This window comes from Diospyros lotus, chromosome 14 (genome assembly GCF_014633365.1).
Source record: "Diospyros lotus cultivar Yz01 chromosome 14, ASM1463336v1, whole genome shotgun sequence".
Lineage (NCBI taxonomy): Eukaryota > Viridiplantae > Streptophyta > Magnoliopsida > Ericales > Ebenaceae > Diospyros > Diospyros lotus.
In genome coordinates this window covers 12,923,181-12,944,898 of record NC_068351.1, presented here as the reverse complement: position 1 = coordinate 12,944,898, position 21,718 = coordinate 12,923,181, and the positions used below count along the sequence as shown (strand labels likewise).

The window sequence follows — 21,718 nt, the reverse complement described above, 5'->3', positions numbered from 1 at the left end:
TTTCCCTTGTGTCATGGGAACTAACTTCATTAGTGGTGGTTAACATCTTTGGTTAATGGGGAGGGCTAAGGAAAGAATGGGAAATAAAGTACTATCGCAACAATGATGGCGAGTAGTGATGGCTGTAGTAGCAGGTAAGGCTAGGCAACATTGAAGGCTATTGGTGGTAGGCTGTGGGTAGCAGTAGAAGGGCTGTCGATGATGAAGGCTAAAAAAAAGAGTCTAGGGTTTCTTAGGCTTTGATACCATGTGGAAAAATATGGCTTACTTCCTCATTAAACTAGAAGATACATATATACCCATAGGATGTCTACCTAACTATGGAAACAAATCTCCTAATTGAGTAATTTTTTATTTACAGTAACATAAATATGATCATATCTGTCACGGCCCAAGCATGGCAATGGCGTGATTTCCAATCCGGTTAGGATCGGAAGAGGTGCGGCTTAGAACAGAGCAGTCGCATAAACGATTTTGAGAGGGAGAGAGAGAGAGAGAGAGAGAGAGTGAGAGAGAAGAACGATAGGAAGAAGTAGAATTTAGTGACTTCTCATTTCATACCATCCATAGCCATATAATTGACTATATATAGGCTGCCCAAGGGCAGATTCCCAGCTTGGCCGTTGCAACAAACAGCCAGCTGGCCTCATGCATAGAATATTCTAGTTGTCCACTCCGCTAATAAGGAAATACTGAAATAAAAGTTACAGCAGAATAGCTAATGCAAAGAAAATTAAATTGGCCGTAAAATATATGGTATTAGAGCTGATGACGTGTGACAATATCCTAATTATAACTTTTAAATCTACAGAATAGTGACTAATCACACAAATAATTAAAGCCTTGATTTTCAACAACTTGTAATGCATTTTGCTCTACTTAAAGATGCTTTTAATCCTTTCTCTTGTGCGTGAGCTTGTATTTTGTTGAGTGAGGGTGTGTGGGCTACAAGTATTGCGAGCATTGTTGTGTGCAATGTGTTTAGCTATAGTGCAGAGTGTATGTTGTGGTGAGAGAGTAAATTGTAATGGGTAGAGGTGCGTGTGGTGCAGTATCCAGTTGAAAGAGCATCGCTGCTTGTGTGCTTATTGTGCTTGAGGGGCTTGCATTTTTGGTATGCTCTAGCTAATGTTGTTGTGAGAAGAAAACTATTCATTGTTTTCTGCTGCCAGTGACAACCAACAATAGACTTACCATTGGGAAGAGGTACCAAGTCCCAGTGGAATGTAAGGCAGACATTTTGTTGGCCATAGCATCCTACCACATTGGATGGGAAAGAGCTTTGGAAACAAATTTAGGAAGAGAAACAGAAGATAAAGAAGAAATGAAAGCAGAATATTTAGGGGACAAAGAATTATAACTAACAAAATGTGAAATGGGATCGAGAGTAGTGGAATGACGAGTACCTTTACGAAGAGTGATAGGCAAGTCAAGATCAAAGGGTGACGGATCAGAGGAGGAAGAACTAACGGGCACAAAGGATGATTCCAGGGACTGCTCCCTTAGACTAGTGACGACAAGTGTTGCTGGTTGGGCCATAGGTCGAGAACTCTGCTGATGGACCTGAAGGGGCAATCAAGGCGAGAGGTCGATGGCAGTGAAGGAGAATATGAAAGATCAAGAAAAGTAACAGGCAAATGTAAGCTAGTAGAAGCGAACTTAGAGACCTCACTCATATATATTAATTGGAGAGCTATGAATGAAGATATGATCTTAAAATATGAAAACATATTTTATTATATTTGCAAGAATTACATCATTAGTCCCAAATTACAATTACTAGATGCCATCTAAATTTAGCATTAGGGCACTAACACTAACCCTATTATGGTTAAAGATTATTCTGGAAGATCTAAGGCTCAAGTGGGAAGGTCCTATGAAGCTCTATTGTGACAATAAGTCGGCTATCAGCTTGCACACAATCTTGTGGAGCATGACCGAATAAAACAAATTGAGGTGGATCAGCATTTTATTAAAGAAAAATTGGATAATGGTCTTATTGGCACGCCTTAAATACCAAACGAATCACAGCTAACTGATGTTCTAACTAAGGGAGTCAATAGTTAGGTTTTTCACAAGCTTACAACCAAGCTGAGAATGGACAATGTCTATTCACTAGCTTGAGAGGGAGTGTCATGAATCAAGGTTGTGATCATGTGTGTGATTGGTCAAATATTCTCTAGATTTAAAGGTTGTAATTAGTATATAATCATATCTATATTACTGTAAGTAGAAGATTACTCAATTAGGAGATTTATTTCCATTGTTAAGTAGACATTCTGTGTGTATATATATATTCTCCAGTTCAATGAGAAAGTAAGCCATATTTTTCCACAGAAGGAGAAGTAGAAGAAAGGTGAAGAAGAAAGAGAGGAGAAAGTGGAACAAGGATATCTGGGTATCAAAGTTGGGAGAGTGCGAGAGAGAGAATAGTAGTAGGTGTAGGTTTCTTTTCACGGTCCAATGCTGAAAATATTTGATGGGTTAGGGTTAAATATATTTAGCTCTTATCGTGGTTTCCTTATGCTAACAATCCTGTCCGTGATGGACCACAATGCATATCTAATTCATTTTAAGTGATCATGTGCTAGTCATATGGTCAATAAGCGGGTGTGGACATTCCCCACATTGTGGTCTAAATAAAATAAAATAATAAAAATAAAATCAATTAATATTAATTGAAATGAAAATTTAAATAAAATTGATAATAAAAAGAAGAAATAGCCTTTGATTATATCAGAATCTCCTTTATAGTTGGAGGATGGGACAACGGGGTGGAAAAAGAAGAAAGCTATTTTCTAGCTTCTTTTCTTTTGTGTGGATTATATTAGGGAATAAACTAAAGGTGTTTTAGAGGAATTTAGGAGATCCTGTTCAAATTGAGTGATGATCTTGTCTATTTTGCAGAGCCGGTGTCAGGGGCTGTGCCCCTGTTGATGGATTGGATTGTTTTGTTTTGTTGTCTTTCAGTGGAAATTATACAGGCTATTTTGGTACAATGTTTCTCCTTTTGTGCGTGGGCAGTATCCCTTGGCCCTTTTGACGTATCTCCATATAAAAAATGAAATAGGTAATGGGGTCTTATCTTTCCGGACAAAATTGTGGTTCTCTTATGTTTTTAGTCTTTGTCCCCTTCAACTTTCTTGCCAATCAAGGGTTTGTATACAGACACTATTTCAATTTACTGGAACTTGAACCACTCTGAGCAATGGACGTGCTTGGTTATCAGTGATGGGGTGACCTAGAAGGGATTATGTGACTGTTCAATTCGTCCTGTGTGAATTATCATGCATCTTTTTGTTAAGTTCTTCATTTGATATGATATAGGTGTCCCTGAATTGTTATGTCATGACAATCATGAATGGGCTAGGTTTAGCTTGCAACTGTCTAGATACTGCTTTTTACTTCTTTATTGAATTCCTGCAGGGTGTTCTCATGTCTGTTGCAATCTTCTATTATATGATAGGGTGGACTATTATGGTCTCTCTAGTGTCTCATGGTTTGCACTTTGTCTGGTAAAATGTTTTTATGCCAATTTTTCTACTTCTTGGCAGAAAGCAAGGACATTATTACTCACACTGGACAGCTTGTGCAAGGCATTGTCAAAAGCATTGACAAAACTCGTAGAGTAGTTTACCTGAGTTCTGACCCTGATACAGTGTCTAAGTGTGTGGTATGCAGCATACTTCCTCATTGATTTGTATACGTTGCTTCTTACTTGTTAGATATGCTTTCTTCACAAGGTTATTATTTATTAATTTTTGTTATTTTTCTGATGCAATTTGTTGTATGATGTTGTTACTTCCATGCAGACCAAGGAGCTTAAGGGTATTTCAATTGATCTTCTAGTTCCAGGCATGATGGTTAATGCCCGTGTACAATCAACCCTTGAAAATGGAATTATGTTATCCTTCCTTACATACTTCACAGGAACTGTGAGTTTACATTCTCTTACCGTAATTTATAGAATTGAAAGCACTACTTGCAAGGTAAAACATTTCTTCAATCCGTAGTTCACTTCAATGGTTTTTCATTTTATAATTCTACAGGTTGATATATTTCATTTACATAAAACTTTCCCATCCTCAAACTGGAAGGATGATTATCATCAGAATAAGAAGGTATGAGTTCTTCCTTGCCAATATTTCCATATATAGAATGGGCATTTTCTTGAATTCTTTCTCCTATTATCTATACGTTTTATCACTGCTTGTTTCAGTGCTTCTTAGCTTAAGGGTGGGAGTATGTGACAATGTGCTTTTGAGCATAATTTAGACCTTAAGTTTTGTTGCATGGATTCCTGTTTGGGACTTGTTTTTGTAGACAATGTCAAATGTTATGAGCGACAAAAACAAACACAAATAATGTAATTCTAAAACTAAACTTATTAGGAAAGCATGTTAGGCTTGGAGGTTACTGTGCTTCCATTGGCTGGGTAGCATGCATGTTGGTCATGAATCACAGAACTTTCGAGGCAGTCCTTGTTCAAAAAAAATGAAAGAAAGTAAGAAAAAAAACTGCCCAGTCAGGCAGTTGGACATGCATGTGAAGAAGTGTCTTGAGGAGTCCCAATGAGATGACAATTTTTACGGTGTCACCCTCACCCCATTTTGCTATGTGGTATAAGGGTAGGAAAACTAATGAACAATACCTTGAGATGAGAGAAGAGCCTTAAATGCAATAGATCAATACTCCTTTGTGTTATCACTTAGAAGAATCCAAATTGGACGACCAAATTGAGTAGAAATTTCATTACAAAAAGAAGTGAACAAAGATTGCAATTCAGTATGATCTTTCATTAAGTAAAGCCAAGTACATCGAGAATGATCATAAATGAATGTAACAAAATAGGAGAAACCCTTTTTAGAACAACTAGAATAGGAAGAGCACACATGTTTTCCTAACTGACAAGACTCGCATCCTAGAACGATTAGTGAGGACAATGAACGAACCGTCTTGCAAAGAGTGGAGAAGTGAGGATGACCAAACGAGAATGAATTTGGAGAGTAGAAGCCCCTGTTGTGCACAAGCAAATGTCATAGATGATGGTAAAGCAAGATGGTGAAGTCCCTCAAATTCACGTCTGGTGCCAATCATCCGTCCCTAATTGAGTCTTGCACATGAACAAACTTAGAATCAAAGATGATGCAACAATTCAAAGATTGATTGAGATGACGAATGAAAATTAGACTATATTGACTACTAGGAACATGTAAAATACAATTAAGAGAAATAGATGGAAGTGGATCAACCCTATCAATACTTGTGGGAATGGTTTTAGAACCATTAGTCACAATGATAGTAGGGAGGGAGGTAGATGAGTTAAAATCAAGAATCCAAGGATTAAGAGGAGCATAAGTAGGGCATATATGAGGATTACTAGTAAACGACAGAGTAGAAGGAGAAGATGCCTAGGCAATAGAAGCTATAGGAGGAGATGCCATCGAGCTGCTTGCAAGTAATGATACTTTGCCAACTCATCAGCAAAATCGTATATGTAGGAGCTGATTTCTCAGTATGAGAAGAAGTATCAGGTACCACTGATTGTGGTTTTGCACCCTCAAGAATTGCAACATTGATTGTAAGAGGTCTACCATGGAGTGGATAACAAATATCTTCATAATGACTAGGGTGATGATAGTAGTTACAATAGGGTCACTTACCACATCGGCCATGCCCAACACCCCTGCTATGATCACTTCCAAATCCAATCTCAGGAGAAGATCCATAAGTCTTAGAGGCAAGTATGGGCTCCTCTCCAATCGAAACATCACAAAATGTCTGTGTGGTATGTAGGATTTGAGCAAACACCTCTACCATAGTAGGTATAGTTGGACTACTCAAAATATGGGTATGAACCATATTAGCCGCAAGACTTGGTAGGGTAAGCACCATAAATAATTTGTCTTTTTGTTTCTTCTGCTTCGTAAGATCAACTGTAATAGGGAGCATTACATTAAAATTTGCCACAATGGATTGAATAACCAAGTAGCCACATTTGAATCTCCCTTCTAAATATAGAATAAATTACTAATCATATTATATAAACACACAATATCATTAGTATATAGTTGTTGAGCATGAGACCAAATGTCGAAGTAGTTCTCATGGACACGAAATAAAGGGATTAAATCAACATCTATCGACTGCCACTACAATGTAACCAACTATGCATTCACGCTATCCCATATAGGCCTATCAGATTTAGGAATGTTGGAGAGCTTTATAGTCAAATGGCCACTCTCACTGTGTCCTTGAAACCACATGCGAATAGAGATTGACCATGACAAATAATTCTTGCGATTCAAATTTTCAATTGTAATGCCAAGAATACTAGAAAACAATGGCCTAGTCACAGGTACAGTCATAGGAGAAGACGAACTCATCACTCTAGGATTTGACGCACCAGGATTGGACAATGCTATATCTCAAAAACTAAAAACTAAATCACGAATCAAGGATGAGGCAACAACAACAGACCCAAACCAGCAGTAGCAAGGAGATGGTGTGAATGAGATAAACTAGATCTGAAGGTGTCGCAAGGAGGTGTTGCCAAAGTTGGAGGGGCGTCGTCAGATCTGGACGTTGGAGAAGTCATTGTGGGATCTGGAGAAGGGATTGAAGGAGGTCGTAAACTGAAATTGCAAAATTGAAGTGTTGTGAACTGTTCTCATCGGTCTTGAAGCATTGGATTTGAAGTGTTGCTTGAGGTGTCGCTGGATCTGGCATTAGATTTGAGCCGTTACCTAGCATGTCGCTGGATTTGAAATTGCCAACGATGGAGATCTTGCCTGATGGCGATGGCAACTGGCAGCAGCGACAGTGACTGTTTAGGGTTAGGGCTCTGATATCATATTTTGAGGAAAAGAAAAAGTGTTGAATATTTTATTCACAACTAGGTATATTAGATAGAGTTCTACAAGGTATAACTAAGGAAAACGCATAACCATGCGCAACACAATAAAGCTAACATATTCGAGTAGATATTGTACATATGTGTGTGTATTTATAGATATACATATATATAGACTCATATGTTAATGATGGGAGACAAAATAATTTCTTATAAATAGGAAAATGACGTATGGATTTTGAATTAGTAAGTCATTCCCTTTTGAGGTATAATAGTTTCCATATAAAAATATTTTCCATGTCTTTTGCCATCAAAACACCAAAAAATGGGAAAAGATTTTCCAGGAATATATTTTACTTTGAAGCAAAAGGAGACAGAATTATTAGTCCATTTATCTTGATGAGGCTGAATATCATGCTTTACATGTAAGCAACATGCAAATATAGCACTCCAAACTTGTTAAGAACTAGTGCTTTATTACTATAAGCATCAACCAAGCCTTGCGGGGTGATAATTTACCATTTTGATGATACATGCAAACTTTCTTGTAGGATTCTGGTATTTTTATTTGCCTCTTGTGTTTAGATGTTTAATTTTCATTATACTTTGGAACTTGCTTAAAATTTAGTCAATGGATTGCAGTCATGTTGTCTGAATTCCTATTGAATTTTTCTCACCCTCACAAATGTTTGCTTCTGTATTTTCACTTTTCTGGTTCCTGTGGTTAGGTATTGGCTCGGATTTTATTTGTTGATCCCTCCACTAGAGCTGTTGGTTTGACCTTGAATCCTCACCTTCTCCAACACAAAGCTCCACCTTCTGTAAGTTTACCAGCTGCTAATTCTTAGTTTTCTCTTGAATTTTCCAAGTTGCAAAGATATTACTTGGAAGGAGATTTTATTTGTATCATGCTCTTATTTAGTAATTGTTGCCGGTAAGGGCAATCCACACTCTTAATTATTACGTCTTCAGAAGCTGAACGTGATTTAGGTTGGTTTGAACTCAGGATTGGACCCTATTCATGGTAAAAATTTACATTCAAAATTAGCAATGTCCAAGATTTTCTTGCCAGCTCCGAAATCTCTTATCATCCCAAAAATTATGACATGTTCCAAAGATAAACGTGATTTCAATTGATTTAAACTTGGGTTAGACCCTGTTTATTGGATGTTCAATATATAATAGCAAGGTCAAGCTGCCAAACTTTATTTGTTTGGTGTCGGATATTTCTAGGATTGGTGGTTGCAACTTTGTGCTATACTTCATCCCAACACTGACCTTGCCAATATATTTGGTCTTGAGGCATAGTTTAGGCCTTTGGTATAAGATCAAATAAATTCATTTAGATTGCGTTTGGATAGGGTCATTTGACCCCTTCCATTTTTCATTTGAAATTTGAAATTTCAAATCTATTGTTTAGTCACATAATTATTGAAAACATTTGTATTTGGGGTCTGTCATAAACCTAGGGTTCAACCTAGGGTTTAAGAGATAATTGGAAGGAATCGGGGGAGAAGATAAGAAGAAATGGGAAGGATTTAGGGAAGAACAGAAATAGTGAGAGATTTGGGAGAACCAAGAGAAAGAGAGGGAAATTGGGACAAAGATTGAAATCAGATTTCATTCAATAATATTCCTACATGTCTTGAATTAGATTGGATTAGCCTTATATATTGGATTAGATTGGATTTCATCTAATAGGGTTGCCAAATATTCGAATCAGTAAAGTTGAAGGCAGTTGACCATTAGGTACAAACCACTACAACTACCATATAACTAAAAGGAAATTCATCTATTATCTAATTACTACTATGTCCTTGGGTCATGACAGGGTTTCAAATGACACCCTAAATTCTAAACCCTAAATCATAGATTTTAGCTCAAGAAATAAAAGGATTTCAAATGACACCTACATAGGTGTCATCTCAAATGATAGAATTTGAAATGACATCATTTGAAATCCTTCTTTCTTAATGCAATAATGTTATTAATAGGGGGAATAACTATAACACTAGTCCTCACCCAAAAATGTTAGTTAAATGTAACTTGTTCATAGGACCAAATAATATATCTAATAGTTCCCAAGTAGACTATTTATATGTGATTGTTTAGTTATGAACTCCCTCATCCCCTTAATTTTTAGCATCCTCTCATGGTCAAAAATTCAAATTTTAATTTGACCTAACTCAGTCTTAAAGTGATTTCTTGGCTTGCAGTCACTCTATAGTTGTCTTGGGTGTCACGACCTTGGGGATATGATTGTATTTTTTTGGGGGGGGGGGGAGTCCACTGTCTATAAGCGGGGGGGGGGGGGGGGGGGGGGGGGGGAGTCCACTGTCTATAAGCTGTTGGACTAATTGTAGAAGTTTAGAGGTTAGGCGGGAATAATTAATTCTGTTTCTTGTATAAACAATTAGCAAAGTTGTTAGAGTAGTTAGTTGGTTGTATTTTCTGTTATTCCCTTCAATTGTAAGCCTATAAAGTAGCTGGTGTAGTTAGAGAAATGCATGATTGGAATGACAACTGAATTCCATTTCCCTCTCTCAATTCTCCTAACTCTCCCTAGATTTCCCTATCCTTTCCCTCAATTCTCTATGTTTTGTTGTTTCTCTCCCTCCCTTTCTGCTCTTTCTTTCCCACATTCTTACCAATTTACTTCCTAAACCCTAGTCAAACCCTAGGGTCGTAACATTGGGTTAGCTTTGATACCACCTTTAACACCATGGGTTTAAAAGTGTTAGCTAAAGGTGACTTATGAGTGTGCATGACCACGTAATATACCAAAGACATCCCTAATAAACTACTGATGTAGGGTTGGGTCATGATAAACTCCCCTCCTTTAATATTTGACATCCTCACTTAATCAAAAATCCCATATCTCAATCCAACCCAAGTCAATCTTAGAACACTATCTTGGCATGCGTCCACATGACAATGGTTTTATGTTGGATTTGATATCACTTGTAACACAATGGCCCGCACCCAAAAATGCTAGCTGAAGGGGACATCTAGGTTCATGGGATTATTAACTAACATACCTTGCCCCCCACCCAACCCCCAATTTCCTAACATCCTTGCTAGGTAGAATCCGCATCTCAATCTAATGTACTTAATCTCTAAATAATTTGAGGCCTACACCCACTTTGTACTCATCCTAGGTTAGCTTTGATACCATTATAACACCACGGCTCCTCATCCGAAAGTGCTAGTTGAAGGTGACAAATGAGTTAATAGGATTAAATAATATAATCAAGACCTTACTAGTAGAGTGTTGATGTGGGATTGGATTGTGATAAACTCTCCTTTAATGCCTAACATCCTCGTTGACTATAAATCCAAGATCTTAATTTGGCCCAAGTTAGACTATGAACAGTTTCTTGCCTGGCATGCACACAATAGTGGTTTTGGGTTAACTTTGATATTGTTTATGACACCATAGGCTCCAAGTGCTAGTTGAAGGTGACTGATGGGTTCATGGGACTAAGTAATATATTCAGGACCTCTTTAGTAGACTACCAATGTGGGATTGGGTCATGAGATTTGTGACAATAGCCATTACATTTTTTTTTGGGGGGGGTGGTGGGGGGTGGTGGGCATTGTATGAAAGAAGGGCTGTCAAAATGAAAGAGTAAATTTCACTAACCACCTATGCCATTAAAAATTAGGAGAAATTTACCATTTCTTAAGTTATGAAGCTCGGACATGGATATGGGGACATGAGATATGGGACACAGGGACACCATTTTTCAAAAAACTGGGACACGACACGGTTCAAAACTATATTCTTAACTCAAAAGTATGTGTCTAAAATTCATAAACCAAAATTACAAATGAATAAATCTAATCTAATTAGCAATAAACTCAAAGTCTTAACCATTTTCGTCCCTCACAATTTAGTCAGTGTTTATAGAACTAGAGAGTAGAAATGTGAAGGGTATGAAAGCTGGACAATCATGCAATCAAAACATGGAAAAACAAAAGAATCATGCATTTACCAAGTCATAAAAAGAGAGTAAAAAAGAAAACTCATATTTTTTAGTTTTCAAAGTGTTTGCCTAAGGGACACGTTTGCCCTATGCGTGTCCCATCCCGTATCTTTTTAAAATTTTTTTAGAAAGTGTTAAGAGGCTTGTTGAAGTTTTGACATGTTGGCAACACAGGTATGACAACTCTTAAGAAATGTCTATGTTTTATAGCCCTTAAATGCTTTCCTCACTCTCCTTTGTCTTTCTCTCTCTAATCTATGTTTATGTATATATATATTATTTTGAAAAAAAAGATATCCTAAATATTTTGAAGATATAATTTTAAATTAAAAGTACAAAAAATGTATTATAAAAATAGAAATATATTTTTAATTATGCAAATTATATTTTCTATTTTAACTAAAATATAATTTATAATTTATTATTTAACAAAATGTATTTAGACAATCTAATTCTAAATTAAAAATATACACACTTTTTAAAAATTATATCATTAAATTACAAGGAACATATATCAATTATAAAAATAATTTTCTAATATTTATATATAAACTAAACATATATGTCTAAATATAACTTTAATGAAACTACAAGGGATAATTACACTGATCTCCCCTGAGGTTGGGTAATACAACTTGAATGAAACTAACAAGGGATAATTACACTGATCTCCCTTGAGGTTGGGTGAAATTACACAGTACCCTATGTTTTCCAAAATTACAACGATCTTCCCTACTGTTAAAAATAAGATAAGAAGACAATTTTGCCCCTATCATTGTCCTGTCTCTCTTTCTGCTCTCTTCTCTCCTCTCTCTAAATGTAGTTTTACATTGCATAAAATATATTATAATTATGAATAACATTTTTAAACAAATATATATAATTTCTAAAAAATATTTTCTAATTGCAGAAAATACAAATATATATGCTAATTAGCAAAAAAAATATATACATAAATCTACAAAAGATTATTATTTAATTACAAAAAATTATATTTTCTATTACATAAATATAAATATATTTTATAAAATATAAATATAAACAAATATTAAATAAATATATATATTGTATATATACATACATACATATTACCAGTGTCTCCAGTGACCCCATCCTGATGTGGTTAAACCCTATCACACCCCAATGACTGCCAAGGGAGAGAAGGGGGGTGATTTTGGTTCAGCCGAGAGAGAGAGAGAGAGAGAGAGAGAGAACGGGAGATGAGAGAGAAAGATTAATAAAATACAAGGGCATTTTCGTCATTCAAAATAATTAACATTGGTTAACTAACGGTAGGGGGAAACGACAATGTGGTATTAAAATGCAATCAATTGAATACTTTAAGGCCTATTTGTTGGTTATGGTATATAAATTATTTTCTGGTTTTGGAAATAGATGAAGATAATAATGCTTTTTTGCTGAATTGGTTTCAAAAGCTGTGTGTAGGAAAAGATTTTTCCCTGGTTTCAGAATATGAAAATGAATACTCCATTAATTATTGTAAGGGCAGTTCCCTGGTTTATAATTGTAATATATTTAGAAAATATGTTTTTGTTAAAGTGAATTTTTATATATTTAGTTTAAAGAGAAAGGACAGGAGAGAGAAAGAGAAAGATTAAATGGTTAATTTATATCATTCTTGTAATGGTGGGGGAGGTCACTGGTCATTTTCAATATGTTGGTGGTTATCTCTGTTATTAGGATAAACCTCAGGGGTAGTTATTATAATTTACTCTAAAATAAAATTATTTTTGAAGTTTTTAAATTTCAATTCTTAAAACATGAAAAACAAAGAAATTGAAAGCATGGAAACCGTACATGCTCTTAACATCTTAAAAGCTAGGCAACTCTTGGCCATGACAGATCAGGCCGGCATTACCCACTGCATAGAAAAATTGACAGTTTGTGAGAATGAAACAAATGGAATCTTTTGTTAGAAATACTTTAGATGGGAGTGCAAATGTCTATATAACATGTTATATACATGAACAATGCAGATTAGTATGAGCTAGACACCATTTAGAAAAGGCTTGAGAATCTTCACCGTGGGTTAACCTTTATCTAATCCTACTTAAACTTTAGCTAAAAACTTATTTTAGTGTGCATATTTTTGTTAATTTATTTATTCCCACTTTAACTAGGATCGAGTTCTTTCTTCTTGTTCATTCTCCAATAACTTCTCTTCTCCTTGTTCTGTTCCTTTTCTGTCTGATTTTGTTTCAATGCTAGTTAAATCTTTATTTTGCAATAGTAAATTAATATATGAACAATAACAAATTAAATTGTTTGGTTCTGATGTAGTTGGTTAAAACTGGAGATATCTTTGACCATTCTAAAGTAATCAGGATAGATAGAGGATTGGGGCTTCTACTTGAGATCCCGACCACTCCATATTCTACTCCAGCATATGTTATTGTAAGTTCATTCTTCAGCTTAATTCCCCTTCTCCTGTAAGTCACCTGTCAGGCTAACTTCTAATGGTTATATGCATAAATGGATTATTCAGGTCCTAATTCTTTTGCTGGTGACATTTACTTAATGGAATTCATAGGTATCTGATGTGGCTGACAAGGAAATCAGGAAATTGGAAAAGATGTTTAAAGAAGGGAGCAACATTCGTGTCCGGGTTCTTGGATTTAGGCTCTTGGATGGGCTCGCTATGGGTATTTTGAAGGTCATAACCATGTGTTCCCTTTGTGTCCTCTTCTATACTTCCACATATACACATTTATATATAATTGTTATGTGCAAATTTCCTCCTGCAGTTAATGTTCTCTATTTGATAAATAGAATACATCAATAAAAGAACATCTATAAGTGGGTGAACCCTGTGTACTAGAAGAAAGCTCAAGATACTACAAGCTAAAACTCATAAAAAAAATAGATAAAAAAAAACTCATAAGGAAATAAGAAAATAAAGAAAAAGAAAGAGGAGAAGTGCCATATAACCAAAAAAATGAAGAGAAGAATGGAGCAATTAAGGTAACGGATGGAATGCTCCATTCTCTCAAAGGCCCTACTATACCTCTCCCACCAGAAATGCCATATAAAAAAAGTGTGATATCTCTATACCAAATGCATGAATCTCTAGTGTAAGGAAATAATAATCCATCTTTGAAGCTGAAATGACCCACTGGATACCATATGGATGAGAAAGAAACTCTAGATCTCTTTGGCATCTGAATGATGGAGCAACAAGTAGCGACACTCAAAAAACATTAACCCAGTGACCTTTTTTCTCCAAAGGTTATGAACTGTGAGACAACTCCATGACTTTCCAAGGGAAAGATTTCCCATGTTCATGGGGAACACCATAGAATTACTGCTGTTATACCTAGGGGTCACTGGAACAGTTTTCTTGGACAGGAGTTCTGCCACACTCAATCACACACACTCATGGATTTGATCTTAGGAACATATTTAATGAATTCAACAAAAATAATAAACAGAAACAGAATTAAAGGAATAAGAATACACAAACCAAACATCCACAAGAACTCCAAGATTATCCTGGTTTAGATTGCAATAAGCAATCCTACATCCAGCCTTAAGAACTCTCCAAGAGTAGCCTTCTTTGATTCAGAAAGAATGATCACAGTATATCAGTTGCACCCCCTCGATTACAAGCCTTCTCTCAAGATTACAAAAGCTATTCTAAATCACAGCCTTTCCTCTCTCAAAGCTTTCTCGAGAAACAACTGAATTATGCGCCTATTGCCTAGCCCTCCTTCTCTATTTATAGGATATTAGGGCAACAATTCCTAGGCTATTACAAGAATGGATATTACCGGTTTTACCCTCAACTTGACAGCTATTTACAAGTGAGTCCACCGCCTACTTTCTAAACCGCATAATAACCTATATAAAAAATACTGCTGTTGTTGCCTCAATACTCTAGACAAACTCTAACAACTGCCCATAAAAAACCTTGTAATGATGACTGCCAAATCCATCTCTACAATCATCCATCTAGTAAACCAAGAAGGTTTGTAAAAGAATCCATCTTTGCTAATGAAATTCATTCGAAGAAGGGGAGACCAAAAGGGAAAGCTGAAAACGATCACTGAAAGGCAGCTTCATGAATCATGATTCATAGCTAGGCGAAAAGGTCTTTAAAGACCTTGTATGGAGATCTATGACTGCGCCAATTATCCATCCAAAACTTGGTCTTGACACCATTACCAACATCAAAGCGAATAAACCTAAAGAAATTCAGAAATCCTCATATATTTTAATTTCATTGCAAATTCCCATCCCATGAGCAACAGAAATAGCTTCCAAAGACCAATTGCCCATGAAACAACTATATATAGTCTACCACTCTTTTCCATAAACTACCTCTCTTGAAAGTAGACCTCCAAGCCTCTTGTTAAGAAGAACTTTCTTATGAAGCCTAGGATTTCTAAGACCTGAACTGGCCTCTTCCAAAAAAGAGTAGACCATCTTCCCACTAACAAGATATTCAAATTCATCCAGAAGGCCTTGTTAGATAGAATTCCTATAAGGCTAAACCCAATCTATTAATCTATTAATTAGCAATTTAAATTAGAATGCAAAAAATATCTATCATATATGAAGGAATAGCAGGCAGACTACTTTTTATAAGAGTCAGTCTGCCACATTTAGATGGTACTGTTTTTTCCAGGAAGCCGGTGTTTTCTCACATCTCTAAATCACATTACTCTAATTGGATTCCTGTTCAAACTTAAATCCTAATAAAAGCCCTATATAGGATGTTAGAAGAGAACCAATTTTGCAACTGAAGGAGGATGCTAAACTTTCAACGTTATCCACAATACAAACAAAATTGTTCTCTCTCTTAGTTAAATTGATACATATGCCAGGCATGATCCGAATACATAAGAACAAGGTAGTCAGATGCAAAGGGCACCCCTAAGGCTCTATGACATTATATTGCCTGAGGCAATATGGCATTAAGGAGTTTTCCAAATTCAGTTAATACTGAAGACTGTGTTTTCCGAAAAACTAATTTCTATCTAGAAAATTTTTGTATTTGAACAAGTTTTTTATTTTTTCATTTTTTCTGGAGTAATTTTATGGAAACATGGGCCTATTTTCCACAACTAAACAGCCCCTAATGGTCTTTAGAATTGGATTTGGCCCAGAAGGGTTGGGGCTTGTACTTGGGTAAGAGATTTCCCCCATTCACCTTACTTACCATGGATGACAAAACTTAAAGTGCCTTGTGGAGTTCTGACCTACTTTCTTGCAAATGCTTTTATCGAACTTAGGAACAACAAGCTCTCTACAAATTAAATGCTTAACATGCTGGCTGCAAGAAAGTTGCCTTTAACATTTGCCAAGCATCTCACCACCAGTTTCCAAGAATCACTCTGAAACTAATCAAACACTACAAATTTCAACAAGAACAGTCACGTTGCTGAGGCTACCACAAAATCCGAGCAGCTTTTATATAGATAGATATACTGAGATGATATTGAAGCCTATCACCACCTAGATAACAAAGCTGTCCTCTGTCTCAGTCAAGTTAGAGGTCTTTTAATGAATTTGGGAGATCTTTCTTGTCATGTTTCCCATAACAGATAAATCTTCCATGGATTCTGGCATTTACTTAGTTGCAATAACTAAATAGTTTGATTAACCACTTATATCGACTAGGCACGTCTCTCCCACAACTAGTTTTATTTTTATGAGCTTCATTTGTTTTCACAAAAAGCATTACATGTGGAAGTATGTAAGTGAACCCTAGGTACAGAGAACGAACAGGACACGAGGAGAAGAATACATCGACATATTGTATTTAGAATCACGAATCAAAGATAAGAATTACAAGAGCAGTAAGCTGATATATATGCTGCTCAAAGCATAACAGAAAGAAACCGCCTAACAACTTAAGAACTAATGCAAGGCTACCGGCTACCAACAACAATAACAACTAGATACATAGTCAAATGTAAACCAAATGTAATACAACACCATAACTATCACAATAAGACATTAGGTGCTTCCACACTCCCTTTCAAATTCGACTCCACCAATGTTAAAGTAGTCGTAGAGGAACTAGTGCACACATGGGACATCTGAATACCAAGCTTAGCACATAAGAACTCAAATCGAGCCTTAGGTAGCCCTTTAGTGAGAATGTCAGCCACTTGATCAAAGGTAGGAACATATCTAATTTCCACGTCACCCTTTTTAACATTTTCACACACAAAATGAACATCAATCTCCACATGTTTAGTTCTGGAATGGAAAACTGGATTTTCAGCCATGCTCTTGGCAGTAAGATTATCACTCAAAACAATAGGAGTAGACAAACAAGGATATCCCAACTCAAAAAATAGAGACTTTAGCCACATGAGTTCAGTTATTCCAAGGGCAACAGATCGGTATTTTGCCTCACCAACCTAACGAGCATAGTTCTAAAAGGCCCGAGGCGCAAAGGGTCCTGGAGCTTGAGGCTTGAGGCGCACGAAGCGAGGCGCACCTTTTAGAAAAAAAACTCAAAATCTTGTAAAATCATAAAAAACTATCAAATTATCAATAATAACACATGCATATCTTTAATGATTCATTATCTTCAAATTCTAAACTAACAACATCAAAGTTGATTCATTCTTCATGCAAATTCTAAACTAGAAACATTATCAAAGTCCAAACTTAAAGTATCAAACTCAAACAAGTACCAATTATCATGCAAAGTTCTAAACAAACATATAAACAATACAAGTCCACAATCAAGAAAATATTTTCATTTTGAAAAATGCTATTTTTCTAAGTCTGGAAGATTAGCGCATTATAAGGAGACATAAGAAAATATTTTCATTTTGAAAAAAACTATCTCTTGGTATTTTGATAGCTAATATTCATTGTTGTTAAAATGATTTTTAATGAACTTTTCAAAAAATAGTAGGTATGTATTTTAGAGGTGGTAAAATTGCTAAATCCCGAGTTTATACTAAAACTAAAATTCTATTTTTTTTATTGGTATGGATTTTGATTTTTTAGATTTTTTTATTGAATTCAAATGGGGGGTATTTTCTTATTTACATTTATGTATTAAAGTAAATGGACATTTACTTAAACTAAAGAAATGTAAATATGTTGTAATGTAAATATGCGTCTCTTGCCTCGGGGCCTCACCGTCCAAGGCGAGGGCCTCGCTGAAATCGCCTCACCTCAGCCCAGGCGAGGCGTTGAACTGGCGCCTTAAGGCGCCTTGCGCTTGGGCGCGCGCCTTTAGCAACTATGCGAACGAGCAACAACTGACTATTTCCTGGACCCCCAAACAATAAGATTTCGACCTAAGTAAACACAAAACCCACTGGTGGAGCGTCTAGTGACCTTGCAGCCAGCATGATTAGCATCAATAAACATTGCTAGAGTCAAGTCATCTAGTGAGGGTGTAAAAACCAGCCCTATACCAACAGTACCTTTGAGGTAACGCAATAGCCTTTTACAAGCCAACCAATGTTGGGTTTTAGGATTAGGCAAAAATTGACTCAGTTTATTGACTATAAAGACTATGTCTGGGCGTGTGTATGTAAGATATTGTAGGGATCCAATTAAAGTCCTATAGAGAGCAGGATTGGAAAAGGAGTCCCCATCATCAGTGAATGAAATACCGGCAGCCATAGGGGTGCTACAAGGCTTGCAATCTAACATGGCAACCTTCTTCAACAAATCAACCACATATTTGGACTGAGTGAGATACAAACCACTGGTATCTCTATAGGTCTCAAACCCTAGGAAATAATTCACTGAGCCTAGAGTTTTAAGAGCAAATTGAGTGTCCAAATTATGAATACAAGAGTTGAGAGTCGTGGAATCTGAGCTTGTGAGGAGGATATTATCAACATAGACTAGAACAAAAAGCACATAACCGGATGTCCGTTTAATAAACAAGGAGGCATCAGAAGTAGACCTTACGAAACCCCAATTCTGTAAGGCTGTTCTCAACTTAGAGTACTAGGCCTTGGGGGCTTGCTTGAGTCCATAAAGAGACTTATTTAGCTGACAAACATGATGAAGAAACCTTTGATCAATAAAGCCCTCAGCTGAGCCATGTATACTATTTCAGTTAGATCCCCATTAAGAAAGACATTATTTACATCCACCTGTTGAATGTCCCAACCATAGGTAACGACCAAAGAGAATAGGAAACGAATTGTGGGTGCTGTTGTGACATTTGTATTAGATTAGATTAAATGTAAACATGTTTTTTCTGTATTGCTGCATATTTCTTTTCTGTTTGGGTGTTAGAATTAATTTCTCTTCTAGAAGGTTTGTTTCTAGAAGGGGCAGCTGTCAAATTAGGTCAGTTAGGTTAGTTGGGCAGGCAGTTTTAATGTTGTAACCCACGCCCCTATTCCTTATAAATAGGGGTCATGGGATAGGAGAATAGATAAGAGGATTAGTGCATCTATTCTCGGAAAGTTAGTTTCGAATTGTTGTCTTGTATTTGGGATTGAGTGCGAGAGGTTGAGAGTGGCTGGTTTATAGCTTGTTTTCTCTAAGATCCTTATAGCTCTCAGTGTATATGGGCGGGAGAGGATTCAGTTCTCGTTGTAATCATCCCATGGATGTTTCAAGATAGTGGATCAAAGAGGTGCCTAGCAGTCTGGATGTAGGTCTTGTTTTCAAGACCGAACCAGGATAATTCTTGTGTGTTCTTGGTGTGTGTATGTCTGTTTGTGTTTCTCCTATATGTGTTTCTATTATCGGTGTGTTCTTTAGTTCATAGTGAGCTAGTTGAGTTGAGAGAATCGGTGGAGTATTGTGAGTTACTCTAACAGGTGCCTTAACAACTGGATTGAAGGTTTGTTCATAGTCCACACTGGGGGTTTGATGAAACCCCTTGGCCATCGACCGAGCCTTATATTTTAGGATAGAGCCATCAGCGTTATATTTAACTTGATAAACCCACTTGTAGCCTACTAAGTTCATGTGTGATGAAAAGGGAACCAAGGTCCAAGAATGATTCTATTTCAAGGCAGTGAACTCCTCCTCCATGGCCTTAACCCATCGTGAATCCAAGAGTGCCTCACGAACTGAGCAAGGTTCTAGGTTACTCACTAGGACATGAGGAGAAGAGGTCACAAGCTGTTTGGCCTTTGATCGGGTAAGCATAGGATGGATAGAAGGAGCTGGGTTAGTTTTAGGCTTAGGAAGGTTTGAAATAGGACCAGGACCTGCAGAAAGTGGATCTGAAGAAGGTGGGGACATAGGTGTGACTGAAGAAGCTGAATATCGTGACTGAGAGTCAATCAATATTGGAACTACAGAAGGTAGTATTGTTCGAGGACACTGTGAAGAAGAAGCAGAAACTGCAGAGTGAAGAAAACCAGTAGAAGGACCCAAGAAGGGACATAGAGACTTAGACATCGCAAAAGTAGGAAACAAGAGGGGAAACGGAAAGTCATTGACATTGAACTTGACATGACAAGATACATATACTCTCCTTGATGGATGTAAACACTTGTAGCAAGCTTGGGTATAACCAATGAAGACACACTTGGTAGAATGAAAGGCAAATTTGTGCTTGTTGTAAGGACAAAGATAAGGTAAGCAAGCACAACCAAAGGGTTGCAAGGTCTAATTGTTAGGTGTCTTGCGAAAAAGCAACTCAAAGGGAGCTAAAAACTTAATTGAAATAGCTGGTGGCAGATTTATCAAGTGATCAGAGGTCTGAAAGGCTTCTACCTAGAATTTCAAGGACATTTGGGCATGAGATAACAAGGTTAATCCCATATCTGCCACATGTCTATGTTTTCGCTTGGCCACACCATTTTGTTGATGAGTGTGAGGGTAGGTAAACCTAGGCTGAATGCTGTTAGCATAAAGATAGGGCAGGAAGGCTTTAAATTCACCTCCATTATATGTTTGTAAGGCTCTAAGCTTAGACTGAAAGTGAATTTCAGCAAATTTGTGAAGGTAGTGAAAATAGATAGAGCATTAGATTTGAGTTTTAAGGGATAAATCCAAATGTAAGTAGTGTATAGATCCACAAAAATGATGTAATACCTAAATCCTTGAAGAGAAACAACAGGTGCAGCCCCCAAAGGTCAGAATAAACCAATTCTAATGGTGTAGTAATTGTGATATCATGATTGGAGAAAGAAAGTTGGCTAAGGTTGCCAATCTTACAAGAATCACAAAAGACCAAATCAGAAGATGAACATGATACACCAATTTTATTCAACACACGATTGAGAATAGGAAAAGATGGATGGCCCAATTTATTATGCCATTCCTGACAAACATTGGTGCTTTGAGCAACGTTTACAACATTGGACAACTCATGACTAAATGCGTTATGTCTGTTACATGTTTTACTAGTATTACATTTATTGAAAGGAAAGACAACGGAAGAAACGAGTAAGGACGCTAGAGGTTGGGTTGAAACGCTGTTAGCAGCAGGCCAAGATGTTGGTAACAGCTGATAGAGCCCATCCTTAAGGTGTCCCCGAAGCAACGCTTGTCTTGTAGCTTTGTCCTTAATCAAGCAAACATCCGAGTGTAATTCAGCTATAGTATTATGGTCTCGAGTTAACTGAGAGACACTAAGTAAATTTTTCTTCATACTAGGTACATGGAGAACATTAGGAATAGATAGAAAGGTAGCAGGTTTAAGATGAGTGTGTAAACGACTAGTACCAACATGAGTAATAGGCAGCTTCTTACCATTGCCTACAATAACTCTATCCTCACCATTATAAGGAGTATGCAGAGACGTGTTGTTCAAATTCGAGGTAATATGATTCGTTGCCCCGGAGTCAACAAACCAAGAGGGATCCGAAAAGGAAGACTGAGCAACAAGATTATCAGAGGGAGAAGGTTTAGGAGGATGTTCATAGGGAGAACCTAATATAGAACGAGTCTCATTCATGTAGGCACC

General features: G+C 36.7%; 1 protein-coding gene across 2 annotated transcripts in view; it reads left to right on the top strand.

The window, feature by feature from the left end:
- The window catches only part of LOC127790820 (rRNA biogenesis protein RRP5), a 120,464-nt gene that overhangs the window by 19,241 nt on the left and 79,505 nt on the right, over positions 1–21,718 (top strand). For both annotated transcript variants that reach the window (XM_052320516.1, XM_052320517.1), the window contains exons 6-11: positions 3,555–3,673; positions 3,813–3,935; positions 4,050–4,121; positions 7,582–7,674; positions 13,141–13,254; positions 13,391–13,513. In XM_052320516.1, coding sequence (XP_052176476.1) covers positions 3,555–3,673; positions 3,813–3,935; positions 4,050–4,121; positions 7,582–7,674; positions 13,141–13,254; positions 13,391–13,513 — 644 coding nt within the window. The remainder of the gene's footprint in view (positions 1–3,554; positions 3,674–3,812; positions 3,936–4,049; positions 4,122–7,581; positions 7,675–13,140; positions 13,255–13,390; positions 13,514–21,718) is intronic.